This window comes from Schistocerca cancellata, chromosome 1 (genome assembly GCF_023864275.1).
Source record: "Schistocerca cancellata isolate TAMUIC-IGC-003103 chromosome 1, iqSchCanc2.1, whole genome shotgun sequence".
Taxonomy (NCBI): Eukaryota; Metazoa; Arthropoda; class Insecta; order Orthoptera; family Acrididae; genus Schistocerca; species Schistocerca cancellata.
In genome coordinates this window covers 44,901,606-44,929,193 of record NC_064626.1, presented here as the reverse complement: position 1 = coordinate 44,929,193, position 27,588 = coordinate 44,901,606, and the positions used below count along the sequence as shown (strand labels likewise).

The window sequence follows — 27,588 nt, the reverse complement described above, 5'->3', positions numbered from 1 at the left end:
TGATGTCGGGGTACATGCGCAGGAAACAGTTGCGTTTTGTAGCGCATGTGTTTCGGGACGGTTTTCTCAACTTATCACCAATACCGTGGACGCCGAACAGATGTGCAGAACTATAGACCTACATCTCTAACGTCGATCAGTTGTAGAATTTTAGAACACGTATTGTGTTCGAGTATAATGACTTTTCTGGAGACTAGAAATCTACTCTGTAGGAATCAGCATGGGTTTCGAAAAAGACGGTCATGTGAAACCCAGCTCGCGCTATTCGTCCACGAGACTCAGAGGGCCATAGACACGAGTTCACAGGTAGATGCCGTGTTTCTTGACTTCCGCAAGGAGTTCGATACAGTTCCCCACAGTCGTTTAATGAACAAAGTAAGAGCATATGGGCTATCAGACCAATTGTGTGATTGGATTGAGGAGTTCCTAGATAACAGGACGCAGCATGTCATTCTCAATGGAGAGAAGTCTTCCGAAGTAAGAGTGATTTCAGGTGTGCCGCAGGGGAGTGTCATAGGACCGTTGCTATTCACAATATACATAAATGACCTGGTGGATGACATCGGAAGTTCACTGAGGCTTTTTGCGGATGATGCTGTGGTGTATCGAGAGGTTGTAACAATGGAAAATTGTACTGAAATGCAGGAGGATCTGCAGCGAATTGACGCATGGTGCAGGGAATGACAATTGAATCTCAGTGTAGACAAGTGTAATGTGCTGCGAATACACAGAAAGATAGATCCTTTATCATTTAGCTACAAAATAGCAGGTCAGTAACTGAAAGCAGTTAATGCCATAAATTATCTGGGAGTACACATTAGGAGTGATTTAAAATGGAATGATCATATAATGTTGATCGTCGGTAAATCAGATGCCAGACTGAGATTCATTGGAAGAATCCTAAGGAAATGCAATCCGAAAACAAAGGAAGTAGGTTACAGTACGCTTGTTCGCCCACTGCTTGAATACTGCTCAGCAGTGTGGGATCCGTACCAGATAGGGTTGATACAAGATATAGAGAAGATCCAACGGAGAGCAGCGCGCTTCGTTACAGGATTATTTAGTAATCGCGAAAGCGTTACGGAGATGATAGATAAACTCCAGTGGAAGACTCTGCAGGAGAAACGCTCAGTAGCTCGGTACGGGCTTTTGTCAAAGTTTCGAGAACATACCTTCACCGAAGAGTTAAGCAGTATATTGCTCCCTCCTACGTATATCTCGCGAAGAGACCATGAGGATAAAATCAGGGAGATTAGAGCCCACACAGAGGCATGCCGACAATCCTTCTTTCCACGAACAATACGAGACTGGAATAGAAGGGAGAGCCGGTAGAGGTACTCAAGGTACCCTCCGCCACACACCGTCAGGTGGCTTGCGGAGTATGGATGTAGATCTAGATGTAGACTTACAGATCTGTGTCGTGTGTGTTTCCCATGTGCCTATGCTATTAGGGTCAGTTTTGCGTAGTGCCACGTTGTGTGGCTCCAAACTCTGTAATTATCCTTATTTTTTGAGCGTGAGTGTAGAAAACGTTCGTCTGTTCCAGTATCTTGGAGCATGTTCTATTGCAATGTGCTCTGACGCTCGTAATGGAAAAGAAAGAAATCATAAAACATCAGTGAGAATCAAAGGGAAATTCGTACAGAACACATATTTCTGTACTTACTTACATTATCTAGTAGATGGTGATTTTCCGAGAGCGTTAGGCACTGCACCACACTGTCCAGTGACAGTTTCGTATTCATCGTCCTGTGTGTCTTCACAGGAATGCGATCGGCTCGATGACTTTTTCCACAAATCGTATCCAGTACTGTGCTGTGAATGTATGATACAAAGAAAAACAAGGTTGAGGGTGTATCCAGAGGACAACTGCCTGGGCTTCTAATGCTCTCTGTACGCTGGAGTGCAAAACTTAAGGACAAAAGTAATTTTCGTACGATGTGTCCCTGCCAAGTAACATAGCTCGAAGAAACTTGGACCATGCTTTGAAAGTGCTGGTATAGTTGAGTGCAGTACTGAAATGACACATTCATTCAAGGGCAATAATTACACAGAATTCAGCGCTATTTATTTCGGTTCCATACACATTACTTTGTCGTGCAGTGCCCGGGAAGGCGGAGGGGAGGGGCAATGTTGCCACCAGGCGGGCCAGTCACGCTTCACAATCACAAGGTTCTGTATGTAACTTCAAAACAGAAACGCGAGCATGAGGCGTTACAGTATTACTGTTGGGTATTCTCTGTACCCTATTACTGGACCCGCTGCACAAAATAATTTTATTTGGGATGTAGTAGGGTGTATTATGACGACGGATGGCAATGCATGTTCTACAATGTGACGCCTGGCTGGCCACAAGGTTGGTAAGTAGTTGCTATGGTGAGGCGCTCCATTTCTCCACCAGTGCGACATACAACTGCTGGATGCCTGTGGACGGACTGCATCGCGTCTACGCAACGCATCCCACATTTACTTTATGGGATTTAAGTCCGGGGGACTGGAAGGACAGTCCATGGCACAATACTCTCTCGTTCCGTGAGCTCCTCTACTTGCTCTATTAAATTTCGTCGCACGTTCTCATCCATAAAAGTAAATTCAGGGCCGAATGTACCACTGAAAATGCGCACGTTAGGACAGAGTACACTGTAACAATGGCGCTGACCGGTGAGTGTACGTATTAAAGGATTCGTTGATTATTTCTCCCGTGCATAACAGAACACAGCATGTCATTCTCAAATGGAGAGCAGTCTTTCGAAGTAAGAGTGATTTCAGGTGTGCCGCAGCGGAGTGTCGTAGGACCGTTGCTATTCACAATATACACTCCTGGAAATTAAAATAAGAACACCGTGAATTCATTGTCCCAGGAAGGGGAAACTTTATTGACACATTCCTGGGGTCAGATACATCACATGATCACACTGACAGAACCACAGGCACATAGACACAGGCAACAGAGCATGCACAATGTCGGCACTAGTACAGTGTATAACCACCTTTCGCAGCAATGCAGGCTGCTATTCTCCCATGGAGACGATCGTAGAGATGCTGGATGTAGTCCTGTGGAACGGCTTGCCATGCCATTTCCACCTGGCGCCTCAGTTGGACCAGCGTTCGTGCTGGACGTGCAGACCGCGTGAGACGACGCTTCATCCAGTCCCAAACATGCTCAATGGGGGACAGATCCGGAGATCTTGCTGGCCAGGGTAGTTGACTTACACCTTCTAGAGCACGTTGGGTGGCACGGGATACATGCGGACGTGCATTGTCCTGTTGGAACAGCAAGTTCCCTTGCCGGTCTAGCAATGGTAGAACGATGGGTCCGATGACGGTTTGGATGTACCGTGCACTATTCAGTGTCCACTCGATGATCACCAGTGGTGTACGGCCAGTGTAGGAGATCGCTCCCCACACCATGATGCCGGGTGTTGGCCCTGTGTGCCTCGGTCGTATGCAGTCCTGATTGTGGCACTCACCTGCACGGCGCCAAACACGCATACGACCATCATTGGCACCAAGGCAGAAACGACTCTCATCGCTGAAGACGACACGTCTCCATTCGTCCCTCCATTCTCGCCTGTCGCGACACCACTGGAGGCGGGCTGCACGATGTTGGGGCGTGAGCGGAAGACGGCCTAACGGTGTGCGGGACCGTAGCCCAGCTTGATGGAGACGGTTGCGAATGGTCCTCGCCGATACCCCAGGAGCAACAGTGTCCCTAATTTGCTGGGAAGTGGCGGTGCGGTCCCCTACGGCACTGCGTAGGATCCTACGGTCTTGGCGTGCATCCGTGCGTCGCTGCGGTCCGGTCCCAGGTCGACGGGCACGTGCACCTTCCGCCGACCACTGGCGACAACATCGATGTACTGTGGAGACCTCACGCCCCACGTGTTGAGCAATTCGGCGGTACGTCCACCCGGCCTCCCGCATGCCCACTATACGCCCTCGCTCAAAGTCCGTCAACTGCACATACGGTTCACGTCCACGCTGTCGCGGCATGCTACCAGTGTTAAAGACTGCGATGGAGCTCCGTATGCCACCGCAAACTGGCTGACACTGACGGCGGCGGTGCACAAATGCTGCGCAGCTAGCGCCATTCGACGGCCATCACCGCGGTTCCCGGTGTGTCCGCTGTGCCGTGCGTGTGATCATTGCTTGTACAGCCCTCTCGCAGTGTCGGGAGCAAGTATGGCGGGTCTGACACACCGGTGTCAATGTGTTCTTTTTTCCATTTCCAGGAGTGTAGTTTGCTATAGTAGCGAGTAGACGACGTCTTCATACAGTTATCAGATCTGGAAACTTCCTGGCGGACTGAGACTCAAATTCGGGACCTTTGTATTTCGCTGGAAAATACTCCACCGATATTACTTGCCAGTGAAAGGCAAAGACCCCTAGTTCGAGTCTCGGTCCGGCTCAGTGATTTAATCTGCCGGTAAGTTTCATATCAGTGCACGCTCCAATACAGAGTAAAAATGTCATTATGAGATCTTCACAATGTTCTACGCAAGTGATGTGAGAACGACACGACTTTTATTTAGGGCGAATGGTGCCAAGTAGGAGGACGACAGTGTCCTTGTATGATGAGACATGTCCTTATTGTGCAACACCTTCGTTATCTACCTTTGCAGACGCAGTACAAACGCTTCAGGAAACAAGAAATGTCGATAACGAAAAACGTTGATAGCTCAAATCAGCAACCGACGAGTAATGTGCAATTGCCATCTTAGCAGCACATAATCCTTGAGAAATCTCTAACGCGAGAGTGGGATCAGCCAATGATATTTTCTGTAAATACTAAATTTCAACAAATTTCATCCATACCTCATATAACTTTATCAGGAACTCCAAGACGATGCATTTCAATAAAGGATACAATTCTCCGAATGGGGACTACGGAAATAGCAATGAGATGACATGTTCCTAACCAACATGTTATTTACGGATTTAGCATCATTTAGAAACCATGGCCACACTAATATCAGCAACATTCACTAATGGCACTCTGAAGACCCACACTGGATGAGAGAAGGGGACGAACAAAAACCTTTGTCACTCAACGTGTGATGCGGCCTTCTAAAGAATTATGGATGGGATCTTAAATATCGCGAAACATTTTTATCTATTAACAGCGGCACTGTTTCTGTTACCAGAAAAACATCCGACTGCACATGCGACAACTCGTGTGATACCAACACGTTGGATGTTTTGCACGTTCTAATAGACGTGATGTAATAGAATTACTGTACAAACGTATTATTAAAACGTTAATAAATCGCGCCAGCCCATTTAAAATGACGAAGTTTACTATCATATCTCCTCTAGACCTCCGCATTCCAAAACATTATGAAAACAACATTCAAGCGAAGAAACTTTTCTCTGAACAATTATCTGCTGTCACTAAAAGTGACTGACGTATCCAGTGTTCTCATTCTGTACACATTGGCTCCCAGGACGAATGGTCACTGTTCAGAGATATTACAGCAACGGCCGTTTGAAGCAAAAAAAGTCAGATAAACATGAGCTATGACCACTTCTTCATGTTCGATACAGTAAAACAAATCTATTCTTCTGCTGTTTATTTGCCTTCCATATTTTGAAAGATGGTCGTATGGACAAAAACAAGAAAAAAAATGACCAACAGACACGGACTCCCAAATGCATATTTTGCGAGTTACGAACACCTGTGTGGCGAGGAAAAATAAGCGCTCGTAGCTCTCAATGCATGCAATTTTGAGCCCATATTTGGTAGATATCTTTGCTCCGAATGATAGTTCCAGGTGCATCCCTGAATATTAACCATTGCTCCTGGGATTCCCTGGATATACACAGTGAAAAGTATTTAAACCGACAAACTCTGGGAGGTTGTAGGGGACATCAAAACAAATATTTTTTCCTAATGTTAATTTTCCTATGGGGATTATTTAAACCAGTGGAGGCCGTATTACGCTCTTCAGTTGTTAGAGGGCATATTACGCTCTTCAGTTGTTAGAGGGCATATTATGCTTTTCAGTTGTAGGTAAGTGCTGTCCACCAATGTATATATGGTATGTAATGATATGGTTGGTGCGTACTACGTAGAGCACCACAACGGACGAGCTGCACAGCGGGTTTATCAACAACAATATCCTAATCGCCGTATCCCGCATCATACGACCTTTGCTGTTGTGTACCAACGTCTGCGTGAGACCGGGTCATTTATCAGATTACGTGGACAGCGACGCCGTCGCGCGGTAAGAACGCTGCAATTTGAGGAAGCTGTCTTGCTGCATGTGGAGCGGGATCCTTCAATCAGCACTCATGCAATTGCACGTAACATGGGGAGGAATCAGACGAATGTAAGAACAATCCTTCGAGAGCAGTTGTTACGTCCATTTCACTTACATCGTGTCCACAACGTGGAACTAGTTGATTATCCACCCAGAGCACAGTTTTCGCAGTGGTACCTGGAACAGTGTGAAATGCATCCTACATTTCCATCCTTGTATTTTTTACCGATAGAGCAACTTTCGGGATTGATGGAGTCTTCAATATGCACAATTTGCATGTTTGGAGTGAAGATAACCAACATGCCACAGTTACTAGCGCTCATCAAGTGTGGTTCTTCCTTAATGTGTGGGTCGGTGTTGTTGGGGACTGTTTAACTGGGCCCTATCTGCTACCTAGGTCATTAAATGGCAGACACTATTACAATTTTCTCACCAGAGCATTGCCAGAATTGCTGGAAGACGTCCCACTCTCTACAAGACAACGCATGTGGTTCCAACATGACGGGGCGCTGACACGTTTCAGTCGCCGTGTGCGTCGATTCCTGGACCGATGGTTCCCAGAAACGTGGATTGGCAGAGGTGGTCCTGTACCATGGCCTGCTCGATCCCCAGATATGTCTCCTCTGTACTTTATTGTGTGGGGAGAGATGAGCAACCTTGTTTACGCAACTCCTGTTGCATCAGAAGAGGATCTGGTGGCCCGGACAGTAGTAGCAGCAGCAGAAACAATTCAGGATACTCCTGAGGTTTTCGCCCGTGTCAGACAGAACATGATCCGACGGTGTAACCTTTGTTTACGTGTCAATGGAGGCATTTTTGAAAATTTACTGTAATTGAAATTGGGTGGTGTTGATGTGTTGCCTCTCCGTCATAAAAAAAATGGGAAAGTGTTTGTTGGCTTTATTAATTTGCCGGTTTAAATACGCACCATAGGAAAAAATGACATTAGGGAAACATATTCGTTTTGAAGTCCCCTACAACCTCCCAGAGTTTGTCGGTTTTAATACTGTAGATATAAATGTCGATGTGGGTTCATCTATCTGAAGGCCTTATTGGTGCATTTAACTGTGAGATGACGTTACAACAATGTAACCAGTATGTACCTGGTAGCAGTGTCCAATAGATGTAAATTTCTGTTTGTGAGCTTAACTACAAAATTTGTGTCTTGTAGTGAATTTGAAACACAAAAATTCAGTAACAGTCAAAAAAGTCGTCCGCCAAGTTTCCCTCGTTTGATTGGCGACTTTCGTTGAGGATAACAAAAAGTTTTGTTTCCTGTGGTTTGAGAAGTTTTGGGAAGTTCTGATTATCGCTTGCATCGTGGCCTGATTAGTTCCTCGGATTCGAAATGGTCAGCCTCTGCTGTTTTCATCTCCAGGCTCAGGTAATTTCAGAGTTGCCTTGTTACCTTGATGCCAAGTTCAAGGTTGATTTCAGTAGATGGGTGGACAACGGGGAGAAATAAATGACTAGATGCTGATTTCCTCTTATTGTGTGGGCTGTTACTCCACACGGACATCTGATAGTCTAATGTCTGTAACCACTGAATGTATTGCTCACTTGTGCAGTACATTATATCAATTATTCATACGTAATAACATGTGGAGAGATGAAGTTAAACTATCATATAGGCACGGATGTGGTTAAATCAAGCGGAAAGTTATGGGAAAGTTCCTTTTTATCACAAAAGTTACTGCTTACAAAATTTTTATGTGGAAGATGCTTGAATATCACTCAAGCGTATGGGACACATATCAGGTCCAAGTATCAGAAGACATAAAGTGCACAAAAAAAGGGATCCAGTCGAACGGCAACAACGCTTCTGTGGCAAGCGAGAGTGTAAAAAAAGTATTGCAAGAGCTAGATTACTTCAAGAACAGTCGTTCATGGTAGATATTATGAATGTTCTAGAGTTTCATTGTATCTACTCCGCATTGTCCATGCAGAAACGAAAATCGCCTACTAACAGCTCACACAAAGCTGCCATTTTTTTCGTCCTATATCTATCAGTGGAACGAGTGAAAACTCCAGTATATTCGCAGTAGAAACAACCCCTTGCCATATACAGGGTGTTTCAAAATTGACCGGTATATTTGAAACGGCAATAAAAACTAAACGAGCAGCGATAGAAATACACCGTTTGTTGCAATATGCTTGGGACAACAGTACATTTTCAGGCGGACAAACTTTCGAAATTACAGTAGTTACAATTTTCAACAACAGATGGCGCTGCAAGTGATATAGAAGACAACGCAGTCTGTGGGTGCGCCATTCTCTACGTCGTCTTTCTGCTGTAAGCGTGTGCTGTTCACAACGTGCGAGTGTGCTGTAGACAACATGGTTTATTCCTTAGAACAGAGGATTTTTCTGGTGTTGGAATTCCACCGCCTAGAACACAGTGTTGTTGCAACAAGACGAAGTTTTCAACGGAGGTTTAATGTAACCAAAGGACCGAAAAGCGATACAATAAAGGATCTGTTTGAAAAATTTCAACGGACTGGGAACGTGACAGATGAACGTGCTGGAAAGGTAGGGCGACCGCGTACGGCAACCACAGAGGGCAACGCGCAGCTAGTGCAGCAGGTGATCCAACAGCGGCCTCGGGTTTCCGTTCGCCGTGTTGCAGCTGCGGTCCAAATGACGCCAACGTCTACGTATCGTCTCATGCGCCAGAGTTTACACCTCTATCCGTACAAAATTCAAATGCGGCAACCCCTCAGCGCCGCACGAGAGAAATTCGCTAACGATATAGTGCACAGGATTGATGACGGCGATATGCATGTGGGCAGCATTTGGTTTACTGACGACGCTTATTTTTACCTGGACGGCTTCGTCAATAAACAGAACTAGCGCATATGGGGAACCGAAAAGCCCCATGTTGCAGTCCCATTGTCCCTGGATCCTCAAAAAGTACTGGTCTGGGCCGCCATTTCTTCCAAAGGAATCATTGGCCCATTTTTCATATCCGAAACGATTACTGCATCACGCTATCAGGACATTCTTCGTGAATTTGTGGCGGTACAAACTGCCTTAGACGACACTGCGAACACCTCGTGGTTTATGCAAGATGGTGCCCGGCCACATCGCACGGCCGACGTCTTTAATTTTCTGAATGAATATTTCGATGATCGTGTGATTGCTTTGGGCTATCCGAAACATACAGGAGGCGGCGTGGATTGGCCTCCCTATTCGCCAGACATGAACCCATGTGACTTCTTTCTGTGGGGACACTTGAAAGACCAGGTGTACCGCCAGAATCCAGAAACAATTGAACAGCTGAAGCAGTACATATCATCTGCATGTGAAGCCATTCCGCCAGACACGTTGTCAAAGGTTTCGGGTAATTTCATTCAGAGACTAGGCCATATTATTGCTACGCATGGTGGATATGGGGAAAATATCGTACTATAGAGTTTCCCAGACCGCAGCGCCATCTGTTGTTGAAAATTGTAACTACTGTAATTTCGAAAGTCTATGTGCCTGAAAATGTACTGTTATCCCAAGCATATTGCAACAAACGGTGTATTTCTATCGCTGCTCGTTTAGCTTTTATTGCCGTTTCAAATATACCGGTCATTTTTGAAACACCCTGTACATGCCAGTGATCCGTAGAATGTAGGGTATGTAGAAGGCTTCATAAAGTTTTCTTGTCCTCTGAAGGTTTCCTACTAACCACAGACACGTTTGCATTAATATTGTAACATGTTACAGGAAAACAAATGCCACGTACAACTTAGAGCAACCCTTGTTTTCTCTCTGCAGGTATGCGTTTCGGCCTGATACAGACCAAGCTCGGCATCGCTTCGTTGGTCTCCAAGTTTGTCTTCAGCGCCACGAGCAAAACACCTGCAAAGCTCCAGATGGATCCCAAGGCAGCTGTGGCGTCTGCTCTCGGAGGCATCAACGTGCGTATCACCGCGAGAACTTGATACGCCCACAAGCAGGGCTGTCTACAGAAGGAGCTGACACGTATGGACTTGAAAGTGTGTGATCTGCCTCATTCTTCACCTATACTTACTTTAGCAAACACACATAAAATTTTGTTTACTAACATCAGTGAACCATCCACCTCGATAACAAACTTGAACGATGGCAAATATAGTAATAAAGTCCTTCTATTGTCTTTTCCGTGGCATATTTTATTCTACTGTGTTCTATCATGTCCAAAAGTATCCGACCGCCATGAACTGCGTTGGGCCGGATTTTCGTGCAGCCCGCATTACGTAACATCCTTGTTAGTCCTTAGTCACATTTTAATACAGTCATGTGACTATATAAAATAGTCACCACAACACATCACTAGATAATACAGCATTGTAATTTAGTCACTCCAGATGCAAATTAGTACTCCGATAGAGCAAATGTCGCGCGACAGGTTATTGAACATGACACTGATTTTAATGCTTGCACACTCAAAGATATTACAGGAAGGGATATTTCAAAAAACAAGTCTGAGCTTAAAATGACCTCTTCTTATTTCCAAAGGCTAAGCCTTGAGTCTGCAGCCACAGCTTCCTCTCTTCAGCAGTTCTCTTCATTTCCATGTATGAGGAACACTCCATATCACTGGTCATATTTCTTTTAAATAGGATGTTCTCGATAGTCTATCTGTTCCATCCCCTGCGATCTTGTCTTCGAAAACGCTATCTAGAAGAATGTTGTTGTTGTTGTGGTCTTCAGTCCTGAGACTGGTTTGATGCAGCTCTCCATGCTACCCTAACCTGTGCAAGCTTCTTCATCTGCCAGTACTTACTGCAACCTACATCCTTCTCAATCTGCTTAGTGTACTCATCTCTTGGTCTCCCTCTACGATTTTTACCCTCCACGCTGCCCTCCAATGCTAAATTTGTGATCCCAGAACATATCCTACCAACCGGTCCCTTCTTCTTGTGAAGTTGTGCCACAAACTCCTCCCCAATTCCATTCTATACATCCTCACTAGTTATGTGGTCTACCGATCTAATCTTCAGCATTCTTCTGTAGCACCACATTTCGAAAGCTTCTATTCTCTTTTTGTCTGAACTATTTATCGTCCGCATTTGACTTCCGTACATGGCTACACTCCATACAAATACTTTCAGAAAAGACTTTCTGACACTTTAATCTATACTCGATGTTAACAAATTTCTCTTCTTCAGAAACGCTTTCCTTGCCATGGCCAATCTACATTTTATATCTTCTCTACTTCGACCATCATCAGTTATTTTGCTCCCCAAATAGCAAAACTCCTTTACTACTTTAAGTGCCTCATTTGCTAATCTAATTCCCTCAGCATCATCCGACTTAATTTGACTACATTCCATTATCCTCGTTTTGCTTTTGTTGATGTTCATCTTATATCCTCCTTTCAAGACACCGTCCATTCCGTTCAAATGCTCTTCCAAGTCCTTTGCTGTCTCTGTCAGAATAATTCCTTTACTGCTTGCTCAATATACAGATTAAATAGCATGTCTAATTATGATTCCAATGAGTTGTACTTTGCGTTAGCTCACATCTTTGAGTACTTCTTCCTTCTGTCCTGTTTCGTGCAGTACCATCTTGTTTGTTTCTCTATCGGCCCAGTTAGTTCTCGCAATACCTTCAGAGCACATTCACACAGCTTCGAGGCCAGCTTTCTTCTGCTTTTGTATCGTCCAGATTTCACATCCATATTCCAGGACCTACAGTCTAGGGTCTTTACCTATCATTTATTGGTGTGGATGCTGATGTGTTAGTTTCATTGAAGTTTCTTCCTATTTTGGATGACACTCTAGGCGTCATTCTACTCTTGATTTGATTCAGACATCTATCAGTTTCATCCACAGTGCTATATAGGGACTAAAATTCGGTTTCTTGCTCGGGTTGTCTATTTACATGTCGTCCTTACCTCCACCAACTTTTTTGTCTATAATCATGATTTTTTTCTTCTTTATATTTATTTTTTGTTTTGATTTTGTTACAATGTCGACATCCTCCAAACGATTCAGCACTATACTAACGACATCACTGGTGAGCATACCCATTGAATGCGATCTCACTCCAATTTTTGCTCTGGTATACAGGGTGGATCCTCTAGGGACGGTTCAAAACCATTCGACGAAAAATTAAAGTGATCCGAAGCAGCTCTCCTTCTCCGGCTCACCTGTGGTGTGATCAGCAGGAGTGCAACATTGAAATGTGTGTAAATAAAGCGGCTCTCTAAGATCTTCAGTTTGGCAACGTCTTCAGTGAGACCCACAAACGGTTTTTGAGCACGTTATAAAGGCACCGCTCAGAGATTTCGACACCCACTCAGCTGAGTGGTGCCTCGTTGCTGCTCTAGCGCCTGAGGGCATGCAACCTCAACTAAGGGGTGCAAAAAGGGGTGTCTGCCCTCAGGCACTAGAGTAGCCACTCAGCTGTGTGGATGTCGAAGTCTCTGACCGGTACCTTCCTAACGTGCTCAAGAAAGGGGAAGACGCTGCAAGAGAGACGCTCTCCATCACAGCATAGTTTGTTGTCAAGGTTCAAGACAGTGTTCTCCTAGAAAAGTCAACCAACATACTGCTTCTTCCGCGTACATCTCGCGAAAGAAGATAAAAGTATCACGTGCTGTTCTTTCCACTAACCATGCAAAACTGGAATGGAAAAAGGGGAAGTGACAGTGGTGCACAAATTACTGTCCATCAAATGCCATAAGGCGACTTGCGGAGTACTGATGCAGATGTAGATTTAGAAACATTGTGCTCAGTTCTTCCTCAGAGACTGCCCCTGTAGTAACCACAACCAACAGCGGGAACGCCTTGGGCTGCGGATCGGAGCCGCCAGGCGGGGAAGCCGCCGGCGGTGGAGCACGCACCACCGGGTAAGCACAGGACGAGTCGGACGACAGACCGACGACAACTGACAACAACCGACCACGACCGACTATGAGCGACACAACGAGGAAGAGATGAACAACGGAGGGTTGTGGAAACCACAACACCAAACACCAAACTTAAATCCACTCGGAACCAGAGCCAGGCAAATGTCAACAACGAGCAACGACCAGCCGAGATAGAAACGAAATCCAGAGCGAGTACCAGACTGGCTGGACTAGGATTTTTTTTTCTTTATTGTGATTTTTATCACCTTACACAAGGCGGGCTGTCAGCAGCTGAGTACGCTGCTCTTCAGCCTTGAGGTAGCAATAAGTAATACATAGAAGGGGCACAGAGAATACAAACAAAACGGCGGGCAAAACAATGTAGACACTAAACAACAAAAAAACACCCGGAGCCGTTCACGCTGGACGAGAAAACATCACTGACACTAGTTGACACGGTGCACAAAACATGGATGACGGCGACGGTACACGTGAACAGTGGCGGCGTGACGGCGAATATACACTAAACACAAACGAAGGCACACACACGAGACACTGATGGCAATGACCTCCGGCGCGCGAATGTTCACTGTGCGTGTGCGAGTCCGGGGACCTGCCAAGAGGAGGAGGCGGAAATGGAGTGGGAGAGCGAGAGGGGAGAGCAGAGATGCCACGGGCAGGGAAGATAGGGGGAGGGAGGAAGGGGGAGGGGAAGCCTGGGGGAAGAGGGGTGGAGGGAGGGGACGGGGGAAAAGGAAAGAGAAGGGAAGATAAGGGAGGGAGGGTGCTTAAAGGAAAGGACACCAGAAGTGGGGGGTGGGGCAGGGTCAAACTTGATAGGAGGGGTAGATGGAGGGGAGGAGGGCACCATCAGGGAGAGGGAGTTGGCGGAAGCCACCTTGAGAGAGCGTAAGGAGGGTGGAGAGATGGAGACCGGGTGGGATGTGGGAAGAAAGGTGCGGCAGCAGGCGTGGGTGGGAGAGGATCGGGGAGACGAGTGGGTGAGGAGGATCAAGTTTATGGGAGGTGTACAGGATCCGTATCCTTTCAAGGAAAAGGAGAAGGTGGGGGAAGGGGATGAGATCGTAGAGGATCCGTGTGGGGGAGGGGAGACGGATGCGATAGGCGAGGCGGAGAGCATGGCGTTCAAGGATTTGGAGGGATTTGTAAAAGGTAGGGGGGGCAGAGATCCAAGCCGGATGGGCATAACAAAGGATAGGGCATATGAGGGATTTATAGGTGTGGAGGATGGTGGAGGGATCCAGATCCCACGTACGGCTGGAGAGGAGCTTGAGGCGACTGAGTCAGGAGCGTGCCTTGGCTTGGATTGTCCGGAGATGAGGAGTCCAGGAGAGGCGACGGTCGAGGGCGACGCCAAGGTATTTAAGGGTGGGAGCGAGGGCGATAGGACGGCCATAGATGGTGAGATAGAAATCAAGGAGGCGGAAGGAAGGGGTGGTTTTGCCTACAATGATCGCCTGGGTTTTGGAGGGGTTGACCTTGATCAGCCACTGGTTGCACTAAGCAGTGAACTGGTCAAGATGGGATTGGAGAAGGCGTTGGGAGCGTTGCAGGGTGGGGGAAAGGGCAAGGAAGGCGGTGTCATCGGCAAACTGGAGAAGGTGGATGGGGGGTGACGGCTGTGCCATGTCCACCATGTACAAAAGGTACAGAAGGGGGGAGAGGACGGAGCCTTGGGGCACACTGGCAGAGGGGAAAAAGGTGTAGGAATCTGTGTTTTTAATGGTGACATAGGAAGGACGGCGAGAGAGAAAGGAGCCGATCAGACGGACGTAGTTGATGGGAAGGGCGAAGGTTTGGAGCTTGAAGAGGAGACCGGAATGCCATACGCGGTCATAAGCGTGTTCGAGGTCAAGGGGGAGGAAGATTGCAGAGCGATGGGAATTTAGCTGTTCAGAAAGGAGATGATAGAGGTGAAGGAGAAGATCGTCGGAAGAGAAGGACGGCCGAAAGCCACACTGGGTAACGGGAAGGAGGCGGTGCTGGGGGAGATGCTGGTGGATGCGTTGGGTGAGGATAGATTCCAGGACCTTGCTGAAGACCGAGGTAAGGCTGATGGGACGGTAGGAGGAGATGGCGGACGGCGGTTTGCCAGGTTTAAGGAACATGAGAATACAGGAGGTTTTCCACAGGTCGGGATAGTAACCGGTGGACAGGACTACATTGTAGAGCCTGGCCAGGGTGGACAGAAAAGAGACAGGAGCTTCACGAAGGTGACGGTAGGTAACACGATCGTGACCAGGAGCGATGTTGCGTTTTGTGCGGAGTGTAGCAATGAGATCCTGTGTAGTGATAGGAGTATTGAGTTCTGTGTGTGCAATGTTGTCCAAGTACTGGAAACCAGGAGCGAGGGGAGGGACAGAGGTGTCAGTTCGATCGCGGATATCCGGGAAGAGGGAGTAATCAAACTGGGGAACATCGGGGATGGGAAACACATCTGACAGGTAGGAGGCAAAGTGATTGGCCTTACTAAGGGCGTCAGGGAAGGGGTGATCATCATGGAGGAGAGGATAGTAGGGGGAGGTCTTAGTTCCGGTAAGGCTACTGAAAACCGACCAGAACTTGGACGAGTTGATAGGTAGGGTCGTATTTAAACGGGTGCATGTCTGTCGCCAGTCCCGCCGTTTCTTAGCCGCAAGCAAATTACGAATGTGTCGCTGGAGTTGCCAGTGGCGTCGTAGTGTATCCGGGTCACGTGTGTGGAGGAAGGCACGGTAGAGACAGCGGGATTCACTGAGGAGGAGGACGGCCTGTGGGGGTAAGGTAGGACGGTAGGGGTGGATGGCGACAGTAGGGACGTGGGCCTCCACGGCCTCAGACAAGGTCTGCTGGAGAAAGGAGGCAGCATGGGTGACATCATCGGGGTGGTGGTAGGTGAAAGGGTGGCTAACGACCTGGGTGGAGAGGGTATCCCGGTAGGCATTCCAGTCGGCACGGGAATAGTCATGGACATACTTAGGGGGAGGGTCATTACGAGGGTCGGGGCGGGAGCGACGGCCGTCTGAAACGGTGAGGAGGACAGGGAGATGGTCACTACCAATAGGCTCCAGGACATCCACCTTTATGCGACCAAGGAGATTGGGGGAGGAGAGAATAACATCAGGAGTGGAGTTGGATTCGGGATGGGTTTGCTGGGGGATGGGGATGAGGTCGCCTTAAAGGGTGGAGAGGAACCGATGCCACCGCCGTAACTGGGCAGCGGAACGACTATGGATGTTGAGGTCGGCGGCGATCACGTATGAGGAGAAGGTACGGTCGATGTGGGAGAGGAAGTCGAAGGGAATAGGAGCGTTGGGGCGGACATAAATGGTGGCGCAGGTAACGGTAAGGCCAGGGAAGAAGAGACTAAGGATCAGGTGTTCGGTGGGGTCGGGAAGTAGAGGTTGGAGCCGAACGGGGATCTGGCAGTGGTCCCCAATGGCAACTCCGCCACGCGCATTCGGGAGGGGATTATCGGAGTGGTGGAGGAGGTAGGGCAAAGTGTGGACTGTGGGGTGGGGTTGCAGGAAGGTTTCATTGAGGAGGAAGGCATCTACGCAGTGGGTGGCAAGGGTGTGCAGGAAGAGGTTCTTGTTGGCGGGAAGGGAGCGTATGTTGTTGAAAAGGATACGGTGCTGTCGCGCCATGATAGGGATTTAAACGAGGGTGTCAAGACGGGAGAAGGTGAAATGGGCCTGGTTGTTGGAGTAGGTGGCATACATTTTGAGCTGGAAAAGAGAACGGGCGGCGAGAAAGATCTGTTGGAGGGTGTGCGGGTGCTGAAAAGGATGGACATTCTGAAGGACGATGGTGAGGAATCTGATGATGTCCTCATCGGTAGGGGGTGGGTGAAGGGAGCTGCCGGGAGGGGTGGGGGCGTCCAGAGGGCGGACAGGAACGGTGAGTTCGGGAGTGGTAGGAGGGGGTTGGGCCTTACACTTCTGGGCGTAGGTGGGATGAGCGAGGTTACAGGTGTTACAGAAGGGGGGGGGGACTGGAGATTGGGGCACTGCTGTAAAAAGTGGGCTTGCCTACAGTGCGGGCAGGTGGGGGCCTCGTGGCACTCAGATGCATTATACCGCAAGCACCTTTGGCAGCAGAGGGATTGAGGAGGGGAACGGGAGGGGTCGACTTTGTAACGTTGGTTAAAAAGGAGGGCACCCTCCTTCATGAGACGGTCTATGGAGGGGGCGTGCTCAGAAAAAACCCGCGTAAGGCGGGTGGGGTCGGCAGCATTGTGGATGCGACGAACCGCACGCACCTCCAGATGGGAATGGGTCTGGAGCTCCGCCAACACCTTCTCCTCCGTGATCACCGGGCTGAGCCGAGTGATCACGGCGGTGAGGGTCGGCGGGCGATGCGGGGGTTGGGGTTGGCGGGAGAGAGGTGGGGAAGGAGCAGGGGTGAGGGAGGCATGAGGGCCAAAGCGGGTGACAGGGATGCGGGAAAGGAGGTCTGTGTGGAGGGTAGGGCTGGGGGAGGAGATAAGCACCGAATCATGGCGAGGAGTGAGGAGGAAGATGGGGGCACCAGGACAATGCTGGCGAAGGAAGAGGGTGAGTTTCCGGGCTTCAAGGAGAGAGGGATCATGACAGGAGAGGAGGTAGCGGTAGGAGGAGGGGTTAGAGGAGGAGGAGGAGGGGCAGGGACGGGCGGGGAGACATCCATGGCATCATGGGTGGGGGAAGGGGGACGAGGCGGAGCCTTTTTGGGAGCAGAGGAGGCAGGGCTGCAACCGGGGCGCTTGACGGCGGCGGAGGAGGTGTGAGGGATGGGAACAACTGGAATGTGGCGGGGAGTGGCAGGTCCCGGGGCTGGAGGCGGCGCCGGAGACTGTGAGGGCGATGGCGAAGGTGACGGTGAAGACGATGACGAAGGTGAAGGTGAAGGGGAGAGTGGAGCGTGAGCCGTAGCCCGCCGGGCGACCACCCTGGCGGGGGCTGCAGAAACGGCAGGAGTAGAGGGAGGGAGTGGAGGGGATCAGAGGAGGCGCGGGAGGGAGGAGCCGGGGACGGGGCAACAAATAGGGAGGGAGATGATAGAGTGAGGAGTGGTGGGATTGACTGAGGGGAGAGTGAAGCAGCACACCACGTGATAGTGGCGGCAGCAGCGGAGGGGGAGGTGTAGATAATGGCAGTGGTGGTGGCTGTAGAAGAGGTGGTGGGGGTTGACATTATGATAAGGGGAAACAAAGGAGCAAACGAGAGACAGGCAGGGTGACGATAGACACAGAGGAGAAAGGGACGGAGAAGGACGAAGGAGACTGGGGCCTAAGCCCCACTCTGCTGCCGCTGGCTGGCTGGCTGGCGAGGACGCCTCTGCTGCTGTCGCTGCTGCTGCTGCTGCTGCTGCGGCTGGCGGATGGTGGGGGCAGCGAGGACCACAGCTGGCCGCTGGCTGCGACCACAGGTGGCTGCGACCGCCGGCGGCGGGGACCGCTGGTAGCCGCTGGATACTGGCTGGGGCCGGCGCGGGCGAAGACCGCTGCGTGGCGCTGGTGGGGACGCTGCTGGCTGCTGGCGTAGGCCGCTGCTGGCTGCTGGCTGCTGGCTGGACCACTGCTGCTGGAGAGCGGGCTGGCTGCCGTCGGCTGGACCGCTGCTGCTGGCTGGGACCGATGCCGGTGGCCGGGACGACCGCTGCTGCTACTGCTACTACTACTGCTGCTGCTGCTGCTGCTGCTGGGCTGGAACGCTGGCTGGCTGGCTGGCTGGCTGGCTGGCACCTGCAACACCTATCACTTCGATTGGTACCGTGGCTGGACTAGGGCAGAGTGGCTCCCTATATACGAAACTGGAGGGAGCGGCTATTGGCCGCTGTCTGCACGTGGCTTAGCGGTGGCGCCGTCGCTGCGCGAGAGCCGCTGCGCGGAATAGCCGCCGCGGAGGCGGAGCCCCCTAAGGGCTGACCACGTCCATTCGTTCTGCCGCGTGTTCGACTTCCGCGGCGGAAGGTACTAGAACCACTATTGCAGCGTCATCAGCAGTTCTAATGTTCTGATGCCGTGGACATGAATACGATTAATTTTAATTCCAGTCGTCTTTTATTTCATTGATGTTGTTGCCCCCTCGATGAACGTATTAAATGACTAATGTGAAGAAGGCCACCCCGTTTTACTACCATTGTGACGTATGCTTCTTTCTTCTCACCATAAATATGTACTTCAGTTCTTTGACTTTTTGTATATACTCAAAACTAAATTGGCTGTCCTTCCAGTCAAGTCTTACTTTGCGAATCGCCTTATAAACTGTATATATATTTACTTCTACTCTTCCTTCCAAATTACATAACGAAAATGTTTTCTTGGTCGAGGCCCTGGACTCGTACCCATCAACTACTATCTTTGTAAACTAACAACGGAAGATGTAAATGACAACTAACAAAGGCTGCGCATGTTTAAACTTAGAGAGACGTGACATAAAGTTTTGTATTAGACGAGGCTGTGAATCCAGCACCGAATCATGTTGTTAACTAAGCACAGTCGAACATCAGATATCGAAATTTTTCAACAGTAGCCAGATAATTTAACTAAAGTGACGAGGAGAGCATGATTGATTTACCGGTATTCTAACCTGGCACCTAGCGCTATTGTTTTCTAGCCACAAATAGACGGTAGATATGGGTTTGTTCCACGAGTAGCGAGATGGTGCCGGTCTGAGCTAGAATAAAAAGCACGACAATAAATTTTGTGTCTCACTGGGAGTTGAAACCGGCGCGTACCAATACTGTTGGCAATACATATTAAAAAATCGTAATAATTTTTCAGCGGTTGTTTGGAGTGCGTATGCTACGACATGACGAACATTTTTGTAACAGACGAGTACTCTAAACCAGACACAAATCAACATCTACATCTAAATCGACGTGATTACTCTGCAATACACAATTAAGTACCTGGCACAGGGTTCATCGAACCATCTTCTGGCTATTTCTCTACCGTTCCACTCTCGAATAGCGCGCAGGAAAAACGAACACAGTCTTTCTGTGCGTGCTTATAGTTTTCTTATTTTACTATGATGATCACTCCTCCCTTATTTAGGTGGTTGCAACAAAATACTTTCACACACTGAGGAAAAAGTTGATAGTTGAAATTTTGTGAGAAGATCCTGCAGCATCGAAAAACGATTGCTAACCCCAATTTCCATGGCGCTCTTTCCCTTATTTTGCGACAATACAAAACGAGCTGCCCTTCTTTGAACGTTTTCGATGTCCTCCGTCCATCCTATCTGATGCGGATTCCACACCGCACAGCAATGCTCCAGAAGAGGAAGTACAAGCGTAGTGCATCTGTTGCATTTTTTCAGCGTTCTGCTAATAAATCGTACACTCTGGCTTGCATTACCCATTCCAGCTGAAGTTATTTGCAGTTGTAATCCCTGAGTATTTAGTTGAATTTACAGTCTTTAAATTTGTGTGACGTAAATTAGCGGATTCCTTTTGGTATTCATGTGGATGACTGCACACGTTTCATTATTTACAATGAACTGCAACTTTCGCACCATACGGACACCTCGTCTAAATCGTTTTGCAATTTGTTTTGATCATCTGATGACTTTATAATACAGTATGTGACAGCATCATCTGTAAATAATCTAAGACTGCTACTCAGATGTAGATAGGAACAACAGACGGCCTATGACATTTCCTTGGGAAGCGTCAGATATTACTTCTGTTTCAGTCAATGCCATTCTGCCAGTTACTACGAACTGTAACCTGTGTGACAGGAACTCACTAATCCAGTCGCACAACTGAGACAACAGTCTGTAGGGATGCAATTTGATTAGAAGTCGCTTTTGATGTACGGTATCAAACGCCTTCTGGAAATCAAGAATATAGAATCAGTCAGACATCGCCTGACAATAGTACTTATCACTTCGTGTGAATAAAGAACTTTTTCTGAATCTGTGTTGGTATACCTTTCGTGGAGATCTTGGTCAAATTGGAATTTCTGGGAAACAGCGCAATGGTGGAACTGAATCATCCCGAAAGGGTCAAATCCGGCAAAGCGGAATTTTGGGCCCGGATCCCAATCCAGCAGCAATATTTTCCACCCCGAAATTTCAAACACAAAAACATACGAGTCTTTCGAAATTAAGTGTGCTTACTAGTCACAGAGTTTCTACTTCCCTGACTCAGTCCTCTGCCATGGCTCAAGCTGAAGCGACTCTCCTCCAGTTGGTAATGAATGAATACTCATATCAAGTCTGATGATGATTTGGAATCATGGTGCAAACCTACGTTGTTCAATTGGCTTTACCAAAGGTGAAGTGGGTCTGTTTGTGGCAGTTAAGACTGTCTGGAATATGAATCGAACCAAAACTTTAGAGTCCAACAGACTACCTAATTTCACATTCATGTAGCTCATAATATTGGGGTGACGAGTAATGTGCCACACTGGATGAGAGGTCTGACTCCCTCAGGTCGATTACAGCCTGCTCAGTACATTCATTTCCTTCTTCGACCGCACCGCCGTTCACATGCCGCCACGGTTGCGCAAAGCTGTCTTTCGATTTGACTTTGTAATCAATGAAACAAAATCAAATGGCCATTTGCACAATCTGCCCACACTGTGTGATGAGGAGATTTCTATTGGCAGTGTTGTTTTCGACTGAACTGCTGTGGTACTGCATATCCACTGCCTGGAAAAAAATCTCAACACTAAAAGGTAATTCATATTAACGAAACTTTGGGTATAATATTTAAATAATTAACATTGAAAGATCACGGGTTAATGTGAGCGTGAGAGAAGCCATGGAAATTGTGAAACGCTGGTGCATTAGCAACCGGTGGAGCAGCCAGAATGTTGAATTTAAAGTATACAGACGTGCATGCATTGTGTTGTACAGGTGCTAGATGTGAGTTTGTGGGATTGAGTCCCATGCTCATTCTGCATGGTCAACTAATATAGGACGGTTAATGTTGTTTGCGGGTGATGCTGAATTTGTTGTCCGACGATGTCCCATATGTGCTCGATTGGTGACAAATTAGGTGCTGGAGCAGGTCAAGGCAACACGTCAACACTCTGTAGAGCATTTTGAGTTACAAGGTCAATATACAGTTGAGCATTATCCTGTTGGAAATCACACCCTGGAATGCTTTTCATGAATGGCAGATCTACAGGTCCAGTCAACGGACTGACGTACAATTTTGCAGTCACGGCACGTGAGAAACCACGGGAGTGCTCATGCTGTCGAACGAAATCGCATCCTATACCGGTGTAAGTCCAGTGTGCCTAGCACGGTCATTATAGGCATCGAGGCAGAAATAGCTTTCATGTGAAAAATACAACAGACCTGCCCACTGCCCTCCAACGATCTCTCGCTTGACACCACTCGTGGTGCTTCGGGGTCAGCAGAATGCACGCTACAGGGTAACTGGATCTGGGCTGTCCTTGAAGTAAGCGATTCGTAGCAGTTCGTTGCGTCACTGCGACGCCAACTGCTGCTGAAATTGCTGCTGCAGCTGCAGAGTTGCGGTACGAAGCGCCAGAGCCATACGCCGAACACGATAGTCTTCCCTCTCGGTAACGCCATGTGGGCAACCGGAGTCCGGTCTTTTTCCGACGTTACATTCCTGTAAACACCACTGCCAGCAATCACGTACAGCGGCTACATTACCGCCAAATACACTCCTGGAAATCGAAAAAAGAACACATTGACACCGGTGTGTCAGACCCACCATACTTGCTCCGGACACTGCGAGAGGGCTGTACAAGCAACGATCACACGCACGGCACAGCGGACACACCAGGAACCGCGGTGTTGGCCGTCGAATGGCGCTAGCTGCGCAGCATTTGTGCACCGCCGCCGTCAGTGTCAGCCAGTTTGCCGTGGCATACGGAGCTCCATCGCAGTCTTTAACACTGGTAGCATGCCACGACAGCGTGGACGTGAACCGTATGCGCAGTTGACAGAATTTGAGCGAGGGCGTATATTGGGCATGCGGGAGGCCGGTTGGACGTACCGCCGAATTGATCAACACGTGGGGCGTGAGGTCTCCACAGTACATCGATGTTGTCGCCAGTGGTCGGCGGAAGGTGCACGTGCCCGTCGACATGGGACCGGACCGCAGCGATGCACGGATGCACGCCAAGACTGTAGGATCCTACGCAGTGCCGTAGGGGACCGCACCGCCACTTCCCAGCAAATTAGGGACACTGTTGCTCCTCGGGTATCGGCGAGGACCATTCGCAACCGTCTCCATGAAGCTGGGCTACGGTCCCGCACACCGTTAGGCCGTCTTCCGCTCACGCCCCAACATCGTGCAGCCCGCCTCCAGTGGTGTCGCGACAGGCGTGAATGGAGGGACGAATGGAGACGTGTCGTCTTCAGCGATGAGAGTCGCTTCTGCCTTGGTGCCAATGATGGTCGTATGCGTGTTTGGTGCCGTGCAGGTGAGCGCCACAATCAGGACTGCATACGACCGAGGCACACAGGGCCAACACCCGGCATCATGGTGTGGGGAGCGATCTCCTACACTGGCCGTACACCACTGGTGATCGTCGAGGGGACACTGAATAGTGCACGGTACATCCAAACCGTCATCGAACCCATCGTTCTACCATTCCTAGACCGGCAAGGGAACTTGCTGTTCCAACAGGACAATGCACGTCCGCATGTATCCTGTGCCACCCAACGTGCTCTAGAAGGTGTAAGTCAACTACCCTGGCCAGCAAGATCTCCGGATCTGTCCCCCATTGAGCATGTTTGGGACTGGATGAAGCGTCGTCTCACGCGGTCTGCACGTCCAGCACGAACGCTGGTCCAACTGAGGCGCCAGGTGGAAATGGCATGGCAAGCCGTTCCACAGGACTACATCCAGCATCTCTACGATCGTCTCCATGGGAGAATAACAGCCTGCATTGCTGCGAAAGGTGGATATACACTGAACTAGTGCCGACATTGTGCATGCTCTGTTGCCTGTATCTATGTGCCTGTGGTTCTGTTAGTGTGATCATGTGATGTATCTGACCCCAGGAATGTGTCAATAAAGTTTCCCCTTCCTGGGACAATGAATTCACGGTGTTCTTATTTCAATTTCCAGTAGTGTATATCTGCAGTGTCGCAGAAGGAACGTCTAGCTTCTTGTGGCCCTATTACACGACCTCGTTCAAAATCAGTTAGGTGTTGATAATCTTGGGCAACGGCCTTGCCGCAGTGGTAACACAGGTTCCCGTGAGATCACCGCAGTTGAGCGCTGTCGGGCTGGGATAGGTGACCATCCAGTCTGGTGTGCGCTGTTGGTAAGCGGGATCCACTCACCCCTTGTGAGGTAAACTGAGGACCAACTTGACTGAGAAGTAGCGGCTCCGGTCTCTCGAACTGATATGGGGCCGGGAGACGGTGTGCTGAACACATGCATCTCCATATCCGCATCCAGTAACGCCTGTGGTCTGAGGAAGACACGGAGGCCGGTCGGTAGAGTTGGGCCTTCATGAGACCCAGAAAATGTTAGATACAAACAGTGACATAACACAAAAAGGTAGATCGTTTAATTGGCGAGAAGAAGAAGAAGCTTTCACATACATCAAGAAACAGCCTTACAGTGTAGAGTAATTAACAGCGAACGAGAATAGGAAATACTCCTGTAACAACAGTAATGTGACAAAAAATCCTAGGAAGTTCTGGTCTTACGTTAAATCAGTAAGTGGATCGAAAGAGCATATCCAGACAGTCTGGGATGATAACTGCATTGAAACAGAGGATGATACGCGTACAGCTGATATACTAAACACCTTTTTCCAAAGTTGTTTCACAGAGGAAGACCGCACTGCTGTTCCTTCTCTAAATCCTCACACGAACGAAATAATGGCTGACATCGAAATTAGTGTCCAAGGAATAGCAAAAGCAACTGAAATCACTCAACAGAAAGTCCAGTGGACCTGACGGGACACCAATTCGATTCTACACAGAGTACGTGAAAGAACTTGCCCCCCTTCCTGCAACCGCGAACCGCAAGTCTCTAGAGGAGCGGAAGGTTGCAAATGATTGGAAAAGAGCACAGGTAGTTCCAGTTGGGTCGCCGAGCAGATGCGCAAAACTATAGACCTATACCTCTGACATCGATCTGTTGTATAATTTTAGAACAAGTTCTGTGCTCGCGTATCATGTCATTTCTGGAAACCCAGAATCTCCTCTGTAGGAATCAACATGGATTCCGGAAACAGCGATTGTGTGAGACCCAACTCGCTTTATTTGTTCATGACACCCAGAAAATATACAGGCTCCCAGGTAGATGCCATTTTCCTTGACTTCCGGAAGGCGTTCGATACAGTTCCGCACTGTCGCCTGATAAACAAAATAAGAGCCTACGGAATATCAGACCAGCTGTGTGGCTGGATTGAAGAGTTTTCAACAAACAGAACTCAGCATGTTGTTCTCAATGGAGGGGCGTCTACGGACGTTAAAGTAACCTCTGGCGTGCCACAGGGGAGTGTAATGGGACCACTGCATTTCACAATATATATAAATGACCTAGTAGATAGTGTCGGATGTTCCATGCGGCTTTCCACGGATGATGGTGTAGAATACAGAAATGTGGCAGCATTAGATAATTGCAGCGAAATGCTGCAGCGGATAGGCACTTTGTACAAGGAGTGGCAACTGACCCTTAACATAGACAAATGTAGTGTATTGCGAATACATAGAAAGAAGGACCCTTTATTGTATGATTTTATGATAGCGGAACAAACACTGGTAGCAGTTATTTCTGTAAAATATCTGGGAGTATTCGTGTGGATCGATTTGAAGTGGAATTATCATATAAAATTAATTGTTGGTAAGGTGGGTGCCAGGTTGAGATTCATTGGGAGAGTCCTTAGAAAATGTAGTTCGTCAAGAAAGGAGGTGGCTTACAAAACACACGCGTTCGACCTGTACTTGAGTATTGCTCATCAGTGGGGGATCCGTACCAGGTCGGGTTTACGGAGCAGATAGAGAAGATCCAAAGAAGAGCGGCGCGTTTCGTCACAGGGTTATTTGGTAAGCGTGATAGCGTTACGGAGATGTTTAGCAAACTCAAGTGGCAGACTCTGCAAGAGAGACACTCTTGCATTGCGGTGTAGCTTGCTGTCCAGGTTTCGAGAGGGTGCGTTTCTGGATGAGGTATCGAATATATTGCTTCCCCCTACTTATACCTCCCGCAGAAATCACGAATGTAAAATCGGAGAGATTCGAGCGCGCACGGAGGCTTTCCGGCAGTCGTTCTTCCCGCGAACTATACGCGACTGGAACAGGAAAGGGAGGTAATGACAGTGGCACGTCAAGTGCCCTCCGCCACACACCGTTGGGTGGATTGCGGAGTATAAATGTAGATGTAGAAGGCCTGTTCGGACGGAGTTTAGTTTAGTTTAGTTGATAATAGTGCATCTGTCGCTATGAAGTATTCTCGACTAACATCAACTCAAGACGTCCAATCTCAGAGATAACTGTCCCTCACGACAGTTACAACTTTGTATTTAAAGCAACTCTAATTTTTATCCTCATAGTGGCAGTAATAGCGCGACTCTTATAGAACTGATGCGAAATTTGAGTGGACATCATCTTTCACATGTAGAAACACGCCTTTTATGTCGCACAACTGCTTCTTGATGTTTTGAATTTTTCCGTCAGTATATTAGTAGCGTTGTCGTTAAACCAAGCATTGTAAGCGCGAAGTTGATGGGTTGAGATTATTCGTGCTTCGTCTGTCCGCCAAAAGAATAGCTCTTATGGAGACTCAAAGTAACTCACTTCATTTTACGACCCACAGAACATCTAATAACATTTCCACGAAATAGCTCCTGCCTGTCTTTCCAGATGGGAACAGTTTTAGCGTGGTTTAGCAGAAGCGCACTTGCGGGCAACCACCGCTCTTCGCCGGCCTCGATGCGTTGGCCGCCATTGGTCAGGTGATCGCCTTGTGCCTATGACCTACAGCACACATAAAGGCGGCGAAAGTAGGTCTAAACATTTGTCGCATAATGCGGCCAGTGCCATCGAGGAAGTCAAGAATAATGTTTCCCTGTTTCAATTACGATCATCCCGCCGTAAACAATTCGCAGTTTCTAAACACAATGGGTTTTAATGACGAACATGTTTAGAGTTATCACTGTGGTTCACGGCAGTGCCAAATCTGATAACTGTGACCATTCACATTTGTTCGTCCGAAAGTTGTATGCAGTGAGCAAAGGTCAAAATTTGGGTGTGGGGATACTGGGTGCTATAATTCACAGCAGTGTAAATGAAACATGTGATGAGAGCTACATTTCTAGTTGATCATTGTGTCACCACGGAGAATTCGTATTCCGTATCGTTACAGCTGCTGAATTTTGCGCCTATACGTCAAATACACAAAAATATACTAATGCGTGAGCAAAACGTCTCCGCAATCAAAGGGTAGCCAAGCAAAGGGTAGCCCCAAATGTTGCCTACGATGCAACCACAATAGTGGCTGCTAATGCAACGGGGAGCAGGACTGGACGTATCCAATGGTAAGCACAGCATGAGGCTACGGAGCGCAGTTCAA

General features: G+C 48.4%; 1 protein-coding gene across 1 annotated transcript in view; it reads left to right on the top strand.

Annotated features, from left to right (window-relative positions):
• LOC126149026 (probable cytochrome P450 6a13) overlaps positions 1-10,388 on the top strand; it is a 69,716-nt gene extending 59,328 nt beyond the window's left edge. The window contains exon 6 of the mRNA XM_049915793.1: positions 10,023-10,388. Coding sequence (XP_049771750.1) covers positions 10,023-10,189 — 167 coding nt within the window. The 3' untranslated portion in view covers positions 10,190-10,388. The remainder of the gene's footprint in view (positions 1-10,022) is intronic.
• Positions 10,389-27,588: the final 17,200 nt, after the last annotated feature.